The sequence below is a fragment of the Choloepus didactylus genome, chromosome 11 (assembly GCF_015220235.1).
Source record: "Choloepus didactylus isolate mChoDid1 chromosome 11, mChoDid1.pri, whole genome shotgun sequence".
Taxonomy (NCBI): Eukaryota; Metazoa; Chordata; class Mammalia; order Pilosa; family Megalonychidae; genus Choloepus; species Choloepus didactylus.
Genome location: NC_051317.1, coordinates 80445604 through 80464517, shown reverse-complemented (window position 1 = coordinate 80464517; position 18914 = coordinate 80445604). Strand labels below are relative to the sequence as shown.

At 38.9% G+C, this 18914-nt stretch overlaps 1 protein-coding gene across 2 annotated transcripts in view; it reads left to right on the top strand.

The window, feature by feature from the left end:
• Positions 1-517: 517 nt before the first annotated feature.
• The window catches only part of PLPP1 (phospholipid phosphatase 1), a 164882-nt gene continuing 146485 nt past the window's right edge, over positions 518-18914 (top strand). Inside the window, exon 1 of one of the 2 annotated variants that reach the window (XM_037798852.1) lies at positions 518-1015. In XM_037798852.1, the coding sequence (XP_037654780.1) occupies positions 958-1015 (58 nt within the window). In that variant the 5' untranslated portion in view covers positions 518-957. The remainder of the gene's footprint in view (positions 1016-18914) is intronic. The other variant, XM_037798853.1, reaches the window with a different exon arrangement.

Here is an 18914-nt window from a genome sequence, read left to right as displayed (position 1 = left end):
ACACTTTCATATTATCTTTTCCGGGTTTCACCACTTCCTTTCGTCCGGAACACAGTGTAGGAATTATCAATATCCCCATCTACAGATTAGGAAATTGAGTTACTAAATCTTCGCTAGGGTCTTCTCGGGAGTGAGGACGGGACGTGCTCGCTGCTTATCCAGGATCTCTTTATTACACCATCCCTATGTAAGTAGTGGGAGTGGCAGCAGCCAGGGCTCCGGAGTCGTGGGACCAGGGGGCTGAGGTCTCCCTCCCCGGCAGCAAGGATGGGCGCCCTGGGATAACGAGGCCGCAGAGGACCACCAGAAGAGGGCCGGGTCGAAGAAACGCCTCCTGGCACCGCCCAGAAGGCTCTTGCACGCCCCACCTGGCAGCCGCGCGTCCAACTGTAGGCGCGGGCTCCGCAGTCCGGAGGGGCGGAGCCGGCGGCGCTGATTGGCTCTTCCGCCCAGCCTTGTGTTTCCTGGCCACACGCCGCCGCCCGTCGCCGGCCGCCCCGCCCCTGCCGCGCTCTCTCGGTCGGCGAGGCCGCGCGCTGGCCGGTCCCGCGCTGCCCAGCGGGAGGGGCCCGAGCCCAAGTTCCTCCTCCCTACCGGTCCCCATCCTTAAATCAGAGTCCCGACGCCCCGCCTTTTGGAGAGGAATCCGGGCAGCGGACAGTCGGGGCAGGGCAGGCCCGACAGAGGAGGGCCTGCGGCGACGGAGCAGCTGGCCCACGAGCGTCTCGGCCCCTATAGAGTGGTTGCTGGAGTTGCGAGGGGACGGGTCCCGAGCGCCATTGCTGGCGGACGGAACGCCGCCCGGTGCCAGTCCACCCCCGACTGCTCTTCGCCGGCTGGGAGGAACCGTAGTTCGGGCCGGTCCCCAGCCCCTGTACCGGGCCCGAGAATTGGGTGCCTTGACCGCCGGCCCGCAGCTCGGTCCGCCGCCAGTGCCGGGCAGCCCCGGCCGAGACCATGTTTGACAAGACGCGGCTGCCGTACGTGGCCCTCGATGTGCTCTGCGTGTTGCTGGGTACGTAAGCGTCGCCAGCTTCGCTGCCTGGGCACCGCCGCCGGGCCTGAGGGGCGTGTGCGCGGGAGCCCTGGGTGGGGTGCGCAGCGGTGCGAATGTCTCCTGTGAGGGGACTCGGGTGGAGAAGCGGACGGGTATATGTGTGTGTGTGTGTGTGTGTGTGTGCTTGCCTGATGCGCGCGCCTCCGCCAGGCGAGACGCGGGGTGCAGCTGCCGCAGCCGGGGACCCCGCTTTGCAGCCTGCACTCCGGCTCCCGCGTGGCCGCCGCTGTCTGTCTGTTGCCCGCCGGTGCGCTAAGCCCAGCCATGCTTGGCCGCTGTTCACGCCTCTGCCCTGCGTCCCTTGCTGCTGTCCTCTCTTCCCCGTTCCACTCCTTGCAGAACTAGGTGGGCTCCTCCCCTCTACTATAGAGAAGCTTGGTCACTGGCTCATCAGGTTCAGTAGCAAAACTGCAGGTTTGATACACAAGGAGTTTTCAGTAACAGGCGTCAATGCCTCGTATATCTGGTGGGAAGCAGTTTAAATTTTCGGCTGTAAAAGGCTAGAACGTTCCTAATTAGAAGGTGTTGCCAGGCTGTAAATTGTCAGGTAGCAAGTGGGGGTGAGGATGCCAAGTTTCCGCCTATAGGTCTGAAGAAGCCTTAGTTTTTGGGGGAGGTGAGGAGGAGGTTGGCCCAGACCTGCTGTCTCCTCCTCTGCACAGACCTTGCCATGGTGTAGCTTTCCATCTCCCGTGACAGCTCGCAAGGAGCACTATACGTTCCTTAGCTGCGGCAATTTGGCGTTGTCTTCCTGAAGGAAGAGTTCAGTTTTGGGACTTCTGGTTGCTAGCTACGCCTTTCTTTTGACGAGAGAGAATTGAAATCATTGAATAGGCTTTGGAAGGGGATGGCTTTCATCTTTTTATATGTATTGTGTAAGGCAGTTATGTGGTGCACTATTTATGAATCATGCGGGGGGGGGGGGCGGGGGCGGGGGAGGGAACCAAACCAAGAAGACCTGCTCGAGGTTTGTGTAGTCCTACTGATGTTTAAGTAACCGAAGTACTAGTACTGGCAAGTTTGGATATCGGTGGTTTTAGCATATTAGGTGAAAGTCTGCTTAATGAGTTCTTACTGACAGAAAATTCCCCGGGTTTTAATCAGTACTCCTGAGTATTCATTCAGCTCTCTTGCATCCACACTGGCAATTTAGGTGCTTACAGTTCTTGGTGAATTCTAATAAATTCTATTACTTGTTTTTTGCTTTTTTTAATGCAATTTTATCGAGATATAATCACATAACATAAATAATTCCAAGTGTACAATCAGTTGTTCACAGTATTGTCACATAGTTGTGCATTCATCACCACAATCAAACTTTGAACATTTTCATTACTCCAAAAAATAAAATAAAGATTAAAATAAAAGAGCATCCAAAGCATCCCGTTCCCCTCCTCCCCCCATTGTTCATTTACTTTTTAAAAAATACTGTTTGAGATATATTCACACATCCTACAGTCATCTACAGTATACAGTTATTCACAGCACCATCATACAGTTATGTGTTCATCACTAGAATCCTTTTTTGAACCTTTTTCTTACTCCAAAATAAAAATAAAAGCAAAAAAGTATACCTAAATCTTTCCATCCCCTCCAACCCACCCTATTCTTCATCTAATTTTTATCCCCATTTTTCCACTCGTCTGTCCATACACTGGATGAAGGGAGTGCAAGCCACAAGGTTTTCACAGTCACACAGTCACACTGTGCATGCCACATAGTTATACAATCGTCTTCAAGAATCAAGTGTTACTTGTGTTTTGAGGAAAAATTCTTTTTTGTTATCTATGCAATGTCTTTATCATCTATAAGGCACTTACTTCCTCTATAGTTCTACAGTGAATTTTAGGAATTCAGTTTAGGAAAGGGGAACACAATTTTGGAAGCTTATTTATATAGAATCACAAATAATCCTTTCAGATGTCAGGATGTATTAATAATTATATAAACTATATTCAAATTTACTTATTTGCAATGAAAAGTTTACCTTGGGCAAAGATGTTAAATTTTAAAATGTATTTTAGCTTGTGCTCAGTGTCAGTGGAGGCCTGTTAAACTTCACTTATATTTTGGTGAAGGGAGAGGAAAATGTTTGATCAGAAATAATCTTGGTAATTCTAATATATTGCACATTATCCTGTTGTTGCCATACTATCAGAATGGTGTATCTATTTCCCTGCAAGAGTTATTACTTTAAAAAACAAATAACATGTTTTTTTTCTATGGACAAAACACTGTACTAGGAGGGATGAAATATAATACTGCTCTGAGGTTGCTGAAGCTAATGTTATTAAACACAAAGCCAGTTGACAAATTTTATTTTTAAAAAAATTCATGTATAAGTGGAGGAACCTTTATGCAGTACAGTTTCATAAACATATTTCTCTTAGCCTTTTATTTTCAATGTGATGCAAACTTTAACACTTTGTTATTAAGGCAGGAACATCACCTAATTATCTTACAGAAGTAGAGTAATTTTAGTGCTCCATTGACCTGACAGTTGCAGGACATATGATGGCTCACAAAAAGATAAAATTTTAAGATTTTAAATGTCTTTGATGATTTTGGGTAAAGCTTGCTTTGGATACTTTTGCATTATGTCTTAGAAAAGTGAAAATGACACTCAGTCTGTTTGAAACATTGATATTTTACCTGTGTTCATATTACTGTTGTTCTTTTTAAAATAGTTCAGTGTATTGTCAAGGATAAGCCCAGAATTCCCTTTTCTATAAATAGAAAGTGAAGTACTGAGGTTAGATTTAACTGCATTCAACTCTCCATCACAGGCAGCAATGAAGGAGAACAGTGGTGCAGGTTTAAAAAGACATGTCTAAAGCAAACTTACTTTTCCAGTGGAATCTTTTGAAAGGCCGTATTAAATTTGGTTTTTATACTCTTTACTGAAGCAAGGGATTGGCAGCTAAAAATCATGGTAGCTCAAAGAGGGGTAACAACTTGGCATTTACTTTTTTCTTTTTGTCTTTGCTGTGGAGAATCTACAGGTAAGAGCTGAACATAACAACGAAAAGATGATTAAGCCCTAAATAAGTACAGGGCCATGTGAAAGTGATTCATAATTATTATACAAATATGCCCCGGCATCTATTAATGACTTCCCCAAAAACATGCAGTGTATCCATTTTAGCATGACTTTATTTTATGATTGTGTTACACCAGCTACTTATAATTTTACAGAAGGTAATGTTTGTTGAAGATGGATATGATCATTAAATATTCTGCATGTGGGTATGTATGTGTGTTTCTATTCCTAGGTCATCTTGATCATCACTGTTAAACATGAATTTTAATTTTTATACAGTATGCCTCAAATTGTTAATTCCTTCAGTGGATGTGTTAAATCCTTGGAAGAAGAATGATACTTTTGAGAGATGATATGTATTTGATTCCTTTCTGAAATGGAACATAGCCTTGCCATCTTTCTCTGGCTCTTTTATGACAGGTTCTATGATTGTGGCAAAGGCTGTAAACATTGAGCATACAAGAATAGTTGCTCAACAGAGAATCACAGTGGGCTGGTATTTTTGTCCTGGTATGAAAAGGTCTATGTATTTGTAGGATGTTTTAAAGCACATTTTAAGTAAAAATTATTTGTGTTTATTTGCTGAGAGTCATTCCAGATTTTAGCCACCATCTATTGAAGGCCAATTCTGTGCCAGGTATTGTGTTAGGTGCTAGGGATATAAAGATGAATAAGACAATCCCTGCCCTACAGGAGTTAAGAGTCTAATGAGAGATAAACAAATAAACAATTACAATATATAATGATAAGTACAATTATGGAGGTATGGAATAGGTGCCCTTTGCGCACAGAAAAGAAAGTTGTTAGATGTGATCTATTATAGATAAAAGGGTCACCTGTTTACTCATAGAGATGCAGAAATGTCAAAAGTTACCTAAAAATTACTCTTAGAATCTTTTTTTTTCCTTCAACTTGATATAGGGTAATAGGAACCCAAATGAGTACCTTTGTTTATGACTTATTTGCACACAACACATGATGTCTGGTAGGTTTAGATGGAACTGGCAAAACCTTTTCATGTGCTTTTTAAATTTTTTGTAAAAAATTCAGTTTAATTGAGATGTATTCACACACCATATAGTCATCCACAGTGTACAATCAGCTGTTCACAGTACCGTCATATAGTTGTGCCTTCATCACCACAATCACCTTCTGAACATTTTTCTTACTCCCCCCAAAATAAAAATAAGAATAAAAATAAAAGTAAAAAAGAACACCCAAAGCATTCCATCCCTCCCATCCCACCCTATTTTTCATTTAATTTTTGTTCCCATTTTTCTATTCATCTCTCCATACACTGGATAAAGGAAGTATGGGCCACAAGGTTTTCAGAATCACACAGTCACTCTTTGTAAGCTACATAGTTATACAGTTGTCTTCAAGAATCAAGTCTACTGGGTTGCAGTTTGACAGTTTCAAGTATTTCCTTCTAACTTTTCCAATACACTAAAAACTTAAAAAGGAATATCTACATAGCGCATAAGAATGCCCTCCAGAGTGACCTCTCGACTCCGTTTGAAATCTCTCAGCCACAGAAACTTTATTTTGTTTCATTTCGCTTCCCCCTTTTGGTCAAGAAGATTTTCTCAATCCCACGATACTGGTTCCAGGCTCATCCCCGAGAGTCATGTCCACGTTGCCAGGGAGATTTACATCTCTGGAAGTCATGTCCCACGAAATGGGGAGGGCAGTGAGCTCACCTGCTTCGTGGGCTTAGAGAGAGAGAGAGGGGCCACATCTGAGCAACAGAGAGGTTCTCTGGGGGTGACTCTTAGGCATGATTATAAGTAGGCTTAGCCTCTCTTTTGCAGTGACAAGCTTCCTAAGAGCAAGCCCCAAGATCGAGAGTTTGGCCCACTAAATTGTCAGTCCTCAGTGTTTGTGAGAATATCGGTAATAACCCATGTGGGAAGTACAACATTTCCATATTTTTCTCCAGTTCCTCAGGGGGTCCTGCAAATACATTTTAATTCTCTGACCAAATTACTTTGGGATGTATCATCATATGCTTTTATTTACTCTGTGGCAATCATTTAGAATACTTTCTGTGTTGGATATTCTCCATTTGCTGCTCTTCTCTCCACCCTTCTCCACCCAGTTTTATGTTCTAGGAAGTGACTTCTATGGACTATATTAACTGAGCCCTTACTCTCTGGTTTCTGGTTGGCTTTGGCCAGTGGGACATTAGCAGGAGACCCAGAAGAGGCCTGTATTCTCTTTGTGTAGCCAGGGACTGTGTCCCATCAGTAGGTCACAGCTCCTATTCAGTGGCCCTCTCTGCCAGGTGATTACAGTTACAAATCTTTCTGGATTTTTAGTAACCTTTCCCTTGCCCCTTTAGGTAATGCTTTCTGATGTTGCTAGCCTTGGAGTACTTCACATACCTTGCTGCTTTCTTAAACTCTATCTATAACTCTGAAAATGGTTTCTTAATTAAATTCTCTTTAGCACCTCGATTGAGTGTGCCATTTGTTATTGCCAGGACCCTGACCGATAATACCCATCTATGTCCAGAATATACTTGAGGCAGCTTCCTGTTCTGTATGAGACACCAGGTATAGCTACCCTTTATAGCAAATGCTAACAGGAGTCCATGGGCCCCAACATTGCCTTTCTTGGGGGAAGGAGGTCATGGTTCCCCCAGCATGCTTTCTGTGTGGTGTCACCATTATGCCAAATCAAAAGCAGTAGGTTTAGAGTGAAACCTGGCCACAAAATACTAGGTGGTTGTGGAATTCCTGTTACTTTTTCTACCCCAGTAATTATCTGAAATACTGATCCATATGTCATGACCATAATGCTACCTTTTAAGGATTAGCCATGAGAACTGGTCCCTTTCTTGACTCCCATTCCAAGGGAAAAAAAAACCAAATAGCCTCCAGAATTTTGTGTCTTCTTTCTCCTCCCATTATATTTGTTCATTCACTCATTATTCAACAAAGTATTTGTTAAACACAGAGTAGGTATTAGGTATTGAAGATATAGAGAGATGCATAGATACAAAGGAGGCTGTTCCTATCTTGACCACTTGCCATTTCAGCTTCTATTAACTTCTTTTTGCTCCTGATAAAGTTTACTTGGTTTCTTTCATTGTTTTATATAAATTTTCTGTTTTCTCTGAGCCATATAGAGAGGGAAGAAATCTAAAAAAATGAACAAAATTTGTCAGCTTGGCATTTTCTTTGGACAGACTGGAGTCCTGTTGCAAGGCTTTTCTCTTTCTTTAAATGGCCCCCTTGGAACAAAATCAGGGGCCTATTTGGCTATAGTTTTATATGGTTGAGTTTTAACTGAAATTTATGCTTCTTGGAATAGAATATGGAAATGTGCAGAGAACTTTCCTGTCTATAGACTTTATGAAATGTAAATTCGTCTTTTTTTTTTTTTTGAATTACATCCTTTTGGAAACTCACAGGCAATGAATCTTTATTAATCTCTTCCTCTTTTAGTCATTTTTGGCTAACCTTTACCAAAGTTTTCTATGTGTTAACTCAGTTTGCAGAATTATTCTGATTCTTTTGGATAAGAAATTAAAATTGAAATTGTTGATTTTTGCTCTATTAAAAAGGAGAGAAAGTGGCAGAAATCACAAACTAACTGATTTTAAGTGAGCCCATTAATGTGAAGTTGCAATTTTTAAGGAAAGGAATTTGGCATGTTAATTGTCTGCTGCCTTCTAATTTAGGTGGCTCAGTTCAGCAGATGAGGACGAAAGTATACAGTCTGTATAATGAGCTGATTAGGAGTTACAGAGATACCCTGTCTTGTTTCTCTTTTCTTCTTACTTTCTTTTCAAAAAAGCATTCATCATCCAGATATTATGAATCGTAGTTTTAAGTAGCTTTCTTGTCTTTTCTCTACTATTTTTTTTTAAACCTTCTTTTTCATTCTCCTTCCTTTTTTCCCCCCTTCTCTCCTTCCTGCTTTCCTTCCTCTCTCCAGTCTTTTTGCTGTCTAGGTTTAAAGCCCAGGTGCGGAGGAAGAGTTGTTTTACTTAACTGAAAATAGTCTAAGTTTGGGAATGACTTGTTCTTTACAAACAGTGAATTATTCTTTAAAGCGTTGGAGAGACAGCATAGTCTAGTGATAAACTTTGAAGCCAGACTGCCTAGGTTCAAATTCCAGCTCCTCCATTTTCTGTGTAACCCTGGGCAAGTTTCCTTTTGTGCCTTATTTCCCAAACTGTATAATGATAAAAGTACCTGTTTCATATGGTTGTTTTGAAGCTTAAATGAGTCCATATATATGAAGTACTTAGATTAGTGCCTTGCACATAATATGTACAGTATGTATTTGTCAAATAAAATAATTAATCCCCTTTAATTCCACAACTTCTGGTATAATGACTGTATTAGTAGAAATAACATCAACTTATTTTGAGTTAGGGACAAAAACACTCACAAACATGAAAACATTTCCCATGTATATTCATGAAATGTCTGCGAAGCTTTCACAGCATCTCGAAAAAGTAGTGCTTTATCAGTCAGTATAAAAACCATGTATATGATCCCCAGGTTGTGGTAATCCCAACCAGTGTGAAAATTGATCTACAAAGGTCTGTAGCAGAACGTAATTAAATAAATGGAAAGACTGTTACTTTATACAGTGATAAATCATGAATTTCCGCTTAATCCAGAAAATGAGTTAGCTGCATTTTAATCACCTTCTCTATTTTTATTGTCAGGGCCTTGAGAATGATCACTCCTCATGTAAAAAGTAGAATTAATAGTCTTTTTGAATGACCTTAATTACACATTCTCATTTGTGCAAATTCTATTATTTAAATTCCTCTCTGTGATGAAGCGGGCAGCAAAGAAAAAACTGTTGTATAATACCTTTCCATACTTCCTCTCCCTTTACCCTTGTTTTTTCAGTCAAATATTTATTTTTATGTGTGTTAACCTGAAGTAGTTTTTTTCTTTTTTTTATGTTTTTGAGCATGATGTTAAGTTTTTAAAGTATTTTAACTTTGTGTTATCTTTATTTATGTATTGGGCACTCATCATGTGCTTAGTCCAATGGTAGGGGCTGGAAATAACAATGTATAATAGATAAGGTCTCTCTATACTACCATATAAGATAATTGTAGATGTTAGTAAATGCTGTGAAAGAACTGAAAAAGGATAATAAGAAAGTGAGACATTATTGAGGGCAATCTCAAGGAAGTCTTCTCTAAAGATGGGATATTTGAATTGAGATTTTAAGGATGAGCTGGGGGAGGAGTATTCGAGGCATAGGGAAGAGTGAGAGTAGTAGGCCAAAGGGCAAAGTACATTTCATGTTGGAGTAACAGAGGAGAGGCCCGTGTGGCTGGAGTGCAGTGTATATCCACGGTACTACTAGTGAATTTTGTGACTTTTATTTCTAAATGCCAGAGTGGATAATAGAAATAAGTGACATTTATTTAGTGTTCACTCAGACCCTGTGTTGCCTGTGAGGTCTTTCAGCAACTTGCTCAGGGTGAGTAACTTGATCGTCTCTATTCTGTAGAGGACGGGACTTAAACTTAGAGTAGTTGGGAAACTTACCCAAGGCCACCCAGCTAAGAAGGGGTATGGTGAGGAATTGGGGAACACAGTTTTGAGCATTTAACTTCTGAATGCAGATTAACTGGTCCACATTTGGGAAAGTTTGTAACAATGGAGAGGGTGAGGAAGGAGAGGTTGGGAGAATCAGTTGGTTATAAACACTATGATTAAGGTGGCCTAAATGTTTTACGATAATCTTAATCCTTTTTAGTTGTGATGGGGCTTCAGAGTTAGTTTCTGCTTAACATAGTTTGAGTATGTTTCTTCTGTCTAAAGGAGGCATTTTAATATTTTATAACTCAAATGCCTAATAACTATTAAGGAGTATGTAACTAATTTGCCCTTTTCAATACCATGCCCACACTCTGTTTCTTCAAACAGCACTTTTGTTGTGTAGGCCTTTCTTCCAACTCTTCAAAGGAAAGGAGGAACTTTGTCCTTCCCTGTATTTCAAGTGAGTCATGGATATAGAGTTCGGCGTCACCTTTGGAAAGCTCATTCCAGCAGGTATAGTTAGAACCTCGTGGTTTAGTCCTCTTTTATCACTGCTTAGAAATGTTTTCTGAGACTTTTTCAGGGTGGGGTGTCCAGGCAAATGACATATAGGAAATGTGTGTGGATGAGCTCTTCAGCTAATTGGCAGCTTGTTAAGCCAGGTTCTGCCTTGCCTTTTGGTCCATTTGCGTCAGCAATATAAGAGATGGCTTGGCTGCCTAGGTGCATGTCTAGGATTTGTGCCTTTGGCAGATGTTTTACATAAACTCATGTAATCATCATAAAACTCTGTGAGGTTTATGGTATTAGCCTCATTTTATGCCCTAGCACTGGGGATACAAAGATGGGTGGAAAAATAAATCAAAACCCATGGAATTCAAATTACTTCTTGCTTACTGTGGAAGGGAGACTAATAAGAAATAATGACAGTACCGTATGATAAGTTGTTGAGTGCGTGTTATGTCCTAGCAACAGATGAAGAGTGAGATGATGAAGAGTGAGTGAGGCAGAGTAGAGTCTCCATTCTTATGAGGTACACAGAGCCTTGAAATTAAGGCAGATAGTAAAGTATTTTAATGAAGTCTGTCTTTATTTCAAAACAATTTCCCCTCAGGAAAATTGCTCTTTACAGGAGAAATCATGTAAACCTTTGGGAACTTTACTTTTGACTAGTGCTGAAGTCCGGAAATAATTTATGTTGATAGTTCAGAAGGATACCAGTCCACCTGTTGGGTAAAAACACTGTAATGTGGGTGCTTAGGAAGTGTGTGGCTTGTGGTAGGCTTTCAAATATTTGTTACATGAATGAATAGGCAATATACAGTCACTCATCCAGGGTTTGTATTCTAGCTCCATCTATATTGTGTGCCTTGGGGCAGGTCACTTTAACTCTCTGTGGGTTACCTCATCTAATGAGGAAAAAGGTGATTGGTACTAATAGTGCCTTCCTTATAGTGCTGCAAAATTAGGTTGAGATAATATAAGTGACACTTTTAGCACAGTCCTGGCCTATGGGAGGCACTCATGTTGCTGTGCTTGTTACCGTCATTGTCTTTCTCAAGCTAATAAACCAATTTGGTATCACTGACAAACATCCTCTGTTATTTAAATTTGATTTCATGTGCTTTTGGAACATTATTTAGTGTAGTCCTAGCTACAGTTTAAACAGCATTGGAACTGGAACCAGTTTCTGATGCCTAGATCACCATGGGAAATGTTTTGATTACTTCTGCCTATTTCTTCCTGGAATCAGATACCTCAGATCTTTTGACTGTCCTACTGGAGAGCAGTATTCCCACAGCCCATAGACAAGACACTCAAATGAATGTTCGTCATTGGAGAGAGAATAGTAAACTATAAATAACAGTAAACCAAGGTGTGTGTGAGGTGGGAATGGCATAATTTGGATAGTCATAACTTCTGTTAGTACTCAGCTCTTAAAACATGCAAGATTTTACTTCATGAATATAAATTAGTCAAAAGTACATATAAAGTACATAGAGGTTGAAGAAGCCAAACATACCACTTCTCATCATAACTTATTTCAATCAATAAAAATTTGTCCTTTTTCTTTCCATAGAGTTTAAGAAATAGATATATGTAGTGATCACATCCATCTTCAGTATGCTGGGATGGTCCTAATTTTAGGTAATATTTAGGTATTATATTTTAGGTAATTTTAGGTAATATTCTTTGTAGAGGCAGTTTGTTAAATATATGATTAAATGTAATTAAAATTTGTACGTTTGTGATTTTTTTCCTTAAAGCATTATTTTTAAAAGCTGGTATTTTTCAAGTGATGTCCCAGTTCATTTTGGAAAATACTCTGGGATGGTTATACAGTATAGGTGTAGCAGAGGCAAGTGATATTTTTTGTATTTTACTTTTTTCAATGAGCATGGATAAGAGAAAGGAATTTTGTATGTGCTCCTTTTCAAATACTGTCTCTATCTGACCCAGTGGCCTAGTTGGAAAATGGGCTTCTTAAATTGTGATGTTATCAAAACTTGTTAGTCAGGTTATAGGCAATATGTAATTTTATAGCTATTGTTGGATATCCACATTAATAATAACTATTTCTCACAATATGAGTGAGATTCTGGTTGCTGCCATTGAATATAATCTAATTATTAACCAAATCTGATAATCAATGAATAATTGTCTTTTATGAGGATAAGTTTTTGCATAGACTTTCTCCCCTCTTGCTTAGGTTGTGACATTTGATGATTTTTCAGTGAATGGCAATGTATTTATGTAACTTTATTTAGAAGGTTCAAAGTGTGATCTAGTGGTAAAAGCAGTTGGCTTGGAAGTCAAATTCTGGTCTTGCTTCTGTTGCTCTCTGTGATCACTTGGACACGTCATTTCACCTGGGTGTTTCACTTACCCATATGTAAATTTAATGACAATGTCTGCCCTGCCTGTCTCTCAGAATTGTAGCGGTAAGTTAACTTCACTTATTAAGGAGAATCGGTTGTTACAGAATATATTGCAGCAGTTGAGCCCAAGTGGACTCAGGGTAGGAAAACAGAGCACCTGCAGCAAACCTGTAGAAGATCAATTATAAATCTAGCCTGGCTAGCAATGAGTAAATGTTACTGTAAGCAGAAAATAGGAAAAAGCTGAAGACTGATTGAAGTATTTAGGAATTAGTAATGTAGGAAAAATGGGCTTCAATACAAGGTAATGTAGGCCCCCTGCTTGGGTTTCTTTTTTTCCCATACATAGGTACATAACATTTTCAATGAACAAGTGGCTCAGTCATACTGTGAAGAATTGTGACACATGCTGCCTTGTAAAGCCAAAGCAGAAAAATATTGGTCATACTCCCAGAAGATTAATTTTCACCTAGCGTTTAGTTAAAAAAAGAAACCACAATTCCAGCCTTGTCTGCTGATTATTGAGAGACTGTCAAGTATATCAGCAGTAATTTGTCTTTTGATACCATTGAAGACTGTTAAATTCTTTTGGCAAAGATCTAAGCAATCACAAGGGCTTCTGACACACCAGGGAACTCCCTTTGTACATGGTAATCCACATGTGCTATACTCTATTCCAGTGACATGCAGAATAATAAATAGGAGAGAGGTGTTCTTTGAAATAGAATAATTACATTAAGATTCTGTTTCTAGTTTCCTCAGTACCAGTTTTGTAATTCTGTAGCTAATTAATGGTTGGAATGGTGAAACTTGAATTCTACTATTTAGTTGGCAGAACGATTTATTACTATGTAGGGCACTGGGAAATCTACATTGTTGAAGAGTTAAGGAATTGAAATATGTTCACCAGAGTTAAAATACCATCGCCATATTTGTAAGAAAATGTTGGCAAAACTGAGTCCCATTGGAGAGCTGCTTTTCTTTGTTGGCTAGTAATTTAAAACTTACATTTAAAAGCATGGAGTTATTCAGTAACCCTAACTGAAATTTTAAAACTCTGTGGCCCACGGGCCCTGATATGGACTTTATCTAAATAAGTTTCTTATGATAGAAGGAGAGGCAAAGAGGATAGTGGGGAAAAGGAAAATTAAAAACTGAAAGAAGTAAATATTGTTGATTTTTAAGAGCTTCAGGAGGAGAGGATGGAACTTTGAGGGGAAGGAGGATGACAGGATTAATCATGAGGGATGTGATCCACAGGGCCTGAGATTGCTGCCTAGTAAAGTGGTTGTGGTGGAGATTGTGATTTTTCAGTTGGATAAATCCTAAGGGTCATATTTAGTGATTCAAATTTGCTAGTTTAAGGAATTTGTACTTCAAGTTGGTTGATTAGTTAACCAATTTTTAGGACTTACTAGGAAAGAAAGGGCAGATCACCGGAAGAACTTCATGGTGATTGTTTTTATTTCATATCAGAGGACTTTTCATTATTAAGAATGAAATATTGGATTTGAAAGACCATGTAACTTGGTTGAAATATTTTGTAAGTTAAAATTGTAATGAAAGTTGATGAATTTGAAATTTTGAGCATTGAATGTATCAAATAGAATTGTGGCAGAAATGTTATTGTTGATATGGGGGCTAGTCATAGACATGTTCTAGTGAATTATCTGAATAAAATTCAGGAATAAGTGTTTATGGATAGGAGATAAAGATATATTTAATACTTTCTGTTATAAAAGATGTGAATGGGTACTAGCATCATATCTATGCAAATGATAACTACCCAACATAAGAGGGAACAGATTGTTGTACCATTTTTAAAGAACTTAGAATGTTAGGGTGACTCTCAACCTGGAATTTCAACAGAAATATTTTGTATTGTATCAAGATATGAAACAAACTTCCGTTTATTTTTACTATTGTATAAAAGTTTTGCAAAATTCTTTTATATTCTTGGGAGGAATAAAGGTTCAGAGTATGGACACTGGAAACATACAGGTCTGAATTTGAATCCCAGTTCTGTCACCTACCACTTTGGAACGTCCGTTTCTTTATCTGAAAAGGACTGGGTCTACGTCTGTATGTGCTCCTTGGCATATGGCCCAGTGTTCACAACATAGTATCATTCATTTATTCCACAAATTGTAGTTAGTCATGGACTGTGTGCCACGCACTGTCTTTCAGTACTGGACATACAAATAATCACACAAATATGAAAGCCAATAATTGCTATGAAGGAGAGATACAGGTACTATGAGAATTTATAATAGGGGGTTTTGAATAAGGAGAATGGGATAGCTTTTAAAAATGATTACTTTGGTAACAGGGTAGACCAGAGCTTGGAAAAAAATGGTTTTAGGGAGATAGTTGGGAGGCTGTTGAAACAGTCCACATGAGGTAGTGGTAGTGAGACTAAAGAGGGGGTCGTGGAGATGGAGAAAAGTGGTTGGATTTGAGAGAGCTATTTGGGAGGTAAAATGGTGAGGTTCTGGTGACATTATCTTTGGGAAGTAGGGGAGAGAGAATTGTCAAGGATAGTTCTGAAACTTTGGCTTCTACAATTGGATATGTTGTGGGTTTCTGCCAGTCACACTGAGCTGGGGAGCGCTGGGAAAAAAAACAGATTTAGGGTAGGATGGAGATGGGGAAGAGACAGTGAGTTTGATTTACGGGATGTTGTGTTTGCAATGCCTTTGGAATATCCAAGTGGAAGCATCAAGTCCTCAGATAAATGGGTCTGGAGCTCAGAAGAGTGGTTGTACTTCATTGCCACATTTGTGGTAATTGAAGTCATGAGAATTGGTGAGATCCCAGGAGGAGGTTATAAAGTAAGAATGGAAGAAGGCTTGGGACTGAGCTTTGAAAAACATCAACATTTCAGATTGGTTGGAGGAAATTAAGACCACTAAGTTTGAGGAGGAGCACTTTAAAAACCAGAAGAGTGTTTCTGGGGAGCCAAAAAATGGAGAGAGTACCTCAGGGATAGAGTGATAGCAATGTCTCCTTTCCCCCCAAAGGTCAAGTAGAATGATGACTAGAAGTGTCCATTGGGTTTAGTACAGAAAGGTCATTGCAGACCTTATGTACAGTCATTTCAGCGGTGGGGTGGAAGCTGAATTGGAGTGGGTTGAAAAGTGGGTACTTAGTGAAGAAATGGAATCACAGGTATAGGCGATTCTTTTAAAAAATTGGATTGAGGAGGAAGAGTGTGGTAGCTTAAGGGGGAAGATGCCCAGATATTGGTTAAATGAATAAATGGTCATCATGGGCCTTCTTGAGAAGATTTCAAGCACTGGCCAGCAGGATCATTTCTGAGGAGGGTAGGAGAAAGGTCAGTCAGGGATATCAGCTGAAGCACTGATAGTCTGGGATAAGTTGTTATGGTTTCCTATGACGTGCTCTGTGGAGGAAGAACGATCTTGCCAGTTGGGGGAATATCATTTTTAGATCAGTAGTGTAGAAGTAGTTGAATTCCCCTGACAGAATTCTCATTGTTGAGAACAATTGGGTTATTTGATATGATTACTTTTCAAAGTAACTGTCACCAAGTATTGTGGAAAGAGTTTGGGATTTGGAGACTTGGTTTCAAAATTCTATTTTGCTGTGTTCTTGCTTCAGGTCACACAGTTGGTTATTTAGTGCCTCTGAGCTTCATTTTTTTCATTTGCATAATAGAGGGAATACCATCTACTTCACATGTTAGGATTAAATGAAGATATTTGTAAATAATGCACCTGGTACTTTCATAGACCCTCAACAAATTAAGTTGCCTGTTTTTGGTTTTGTTTTTTTCCTGTTTTCCATGGTAGCTGCTGCTATTTATTGTTTAGTTTCAGCATTGTATGTTTGCTCTTAGCTGTAAAATAATAATTTGTTGAAGTTCTTCATTTTTCAACTTATTTTCTGTATAAAATAACTTGAGTGGTATAGACATACGTTTTTGGAAAAATAGATATATGATTTGCTACTGCAATAATCATAACCACTAAAAAAAGATTTTTACCAAACTTTTTTGGCTTGTGTGCTTTATATTTATTTGTGTGCCTTTACAAAAAGTTTGTGTGTGTTTTAAACAAAGCTTACTAATTTAGATATGCCAATTTGGTGACTTCCTGCCAAAGTAAGACTTTTTTATGTTTTCCTTCTGAGACACACCTTAGTTTAACTCTATTTTAGTTTCTGGATCATTGCCTTTGGCATAATTTCAGACCAGACATGATGGATCCACCTAAACACTTTTAAGATTTAAGGTACATTTTTTACTTGGGGGTGGGTATAAACTGTTAAAAGCAGTTGAGGGCTCAGGTCTGGATTTTATTGGTTGTTTAAAACTTTTTATTTGTAGTTTGCTCTTGAAATTTTTTTTCTATGCTCACTTTGAGCACTGAGATAACTAATTTTATACCAAAATGATGAAATCATGTCAATCTGATTGCTTTCCTTCAAGTTCAGTTCTTAAAGCAGTCTCCTTAAAGGTTTTAAAATCTGTTCTCATCCACCACCTTTCACAATCTCTTAAGAGGCATTTATGTATTTATGTTTCTAGAAAGCAATTACTCTAGAGTTTTTATAAGAGCAACAGAGTATGTCAGCTTTATTCAAGAATCAATACGGTAAGTAACACACACTTGTTATTCATTGGAATATAGGCCTTACTGCTGAGTGGGAGAAATTATCTCCCTAAGCTACTAATGAAAGAGAGACTTTGCTTGTCAAGGAACATTTGTGGATGGGATTACTGAGACCAGAAGTTTCATTGTTGGTTCAAGGGCAGAAGTAACTTAACCAAGTATTCTCACCAGAATATAGGATGCTTTGTTTTACAAGCTTAAATAATAGCTGGGAAAACCTATAGGTTTTTCTTTAAATACTAAATAAAGTCTGTAGAAACTCGACTTCAAAGGAGAACCTTCCCCTTATTCACTATCCTATATTGTCTTCTGAAATCTGTTGGCTATTGACAAGCCTTTGAAGGAGAAATAACTAAAATACATGTAGTTAATTAATATTTGAGAAAATGTTCCTGAACATCTGTTATAGATTTTGCAATTTAAAAATTACTGTTTTCACTAGAGGAGCTTCCCATATATTTTTTTTCCCCAAAGGCATATAGTTTAAAATATATTTTACTATTTTGATTTTGGAAATATAAGGTATCTCATAATGGATTTGCTTAATCCACGTAACTTCCATTTTTGAACATTTGAGTCTTGGATGATATAGAATTCTGTCATTAGTAAATTCTAGGTTAGCTTTTTTCTTCAGCAGTAGTTATTCTGTGATATCCGAATTTTCTAAAATTAACATGTATTAAATTGGTAAACTCCAAAAAGTAACAGAAGAAAACAGATATTATTATTAACTCCCTATCCCCCTAGATGATCCCTTTTGATATTTTGGTTGAATATCTTTCCAGTGCTTTTTTACATCCATAAACCCACACTTTTTTTTAAAACCCACACTTTTTAAAAAACCAAAATAAGATGTTACTATATATACTCTTTGCAATGTTTTTAACTTAGTCTTCTACAAAATTACTTTTAGTGGTTACATGGTATTTCATTGTATAGATTTGGCATATCCACTTAACCTTGTTTTTGAATATTTAGGTTATTTACAATTTTGTGCTATTGTGCTGCATACAACGTTCTTTTAGAAACTTTGAAAAACCCTCTTGGGTCGTGAGTCCAATATTATTGCAATGTACTCTGGCCTTTCCTGCATGCTTCTGTCTCTTTTATTTTAATACTTCCTCTTTAAGCACAAGATCAGATTAGGTAGAAAAATTATTCTTCAAACAGTTTATTGACTATCAGGCAATAGAGTGAATTCATAGATTAAGGAGACACATAAACACATGTTATTTGCTGTGCTAAACTTTACAATGTATAGATTAAATGTCGTGATTTAAGTATTAAAAGTGCTCATGGGGGGCTCAGAAAGAGAGCAGTGGCTGTGAGGGCTAAAGGAAGAAGAGAAAGAGCAGAGGATAATGGTAGCTACCATTCATTAAACCCTCCTAATGTGCTAGATGCTGTGTTAGGCACATTACTAGGCTCTTACTTTGTAGCATCTCTGGGAGGTAGGTAAATAGTATTTATTCCCACTTGTCTGATGAGGAAGAGGAGCTAAGACAGGTAAGTTAACTTGCCCAAGCTCACTCAAGTAGTAACTTTGAGAGTGCCAAATGTGAACCCAGCCAGGTATATCTGACTACAAAGCCCTGGCTCTGTCTAGGACCCCACCTGCCACACCAAGGAAGGATTTTCGGAGTAGTCTAACAGAAGTTAGAATATGGCAGGGAGGATTTAGTTAGATAAAGGAATTAGGGTCATTGCATAGAGCATGGCAAGAGGTTTCAAATAAGTGCAGGGGAGTCGGGAAAGGTGAAATGAGCCTTAAGTCAACATTTA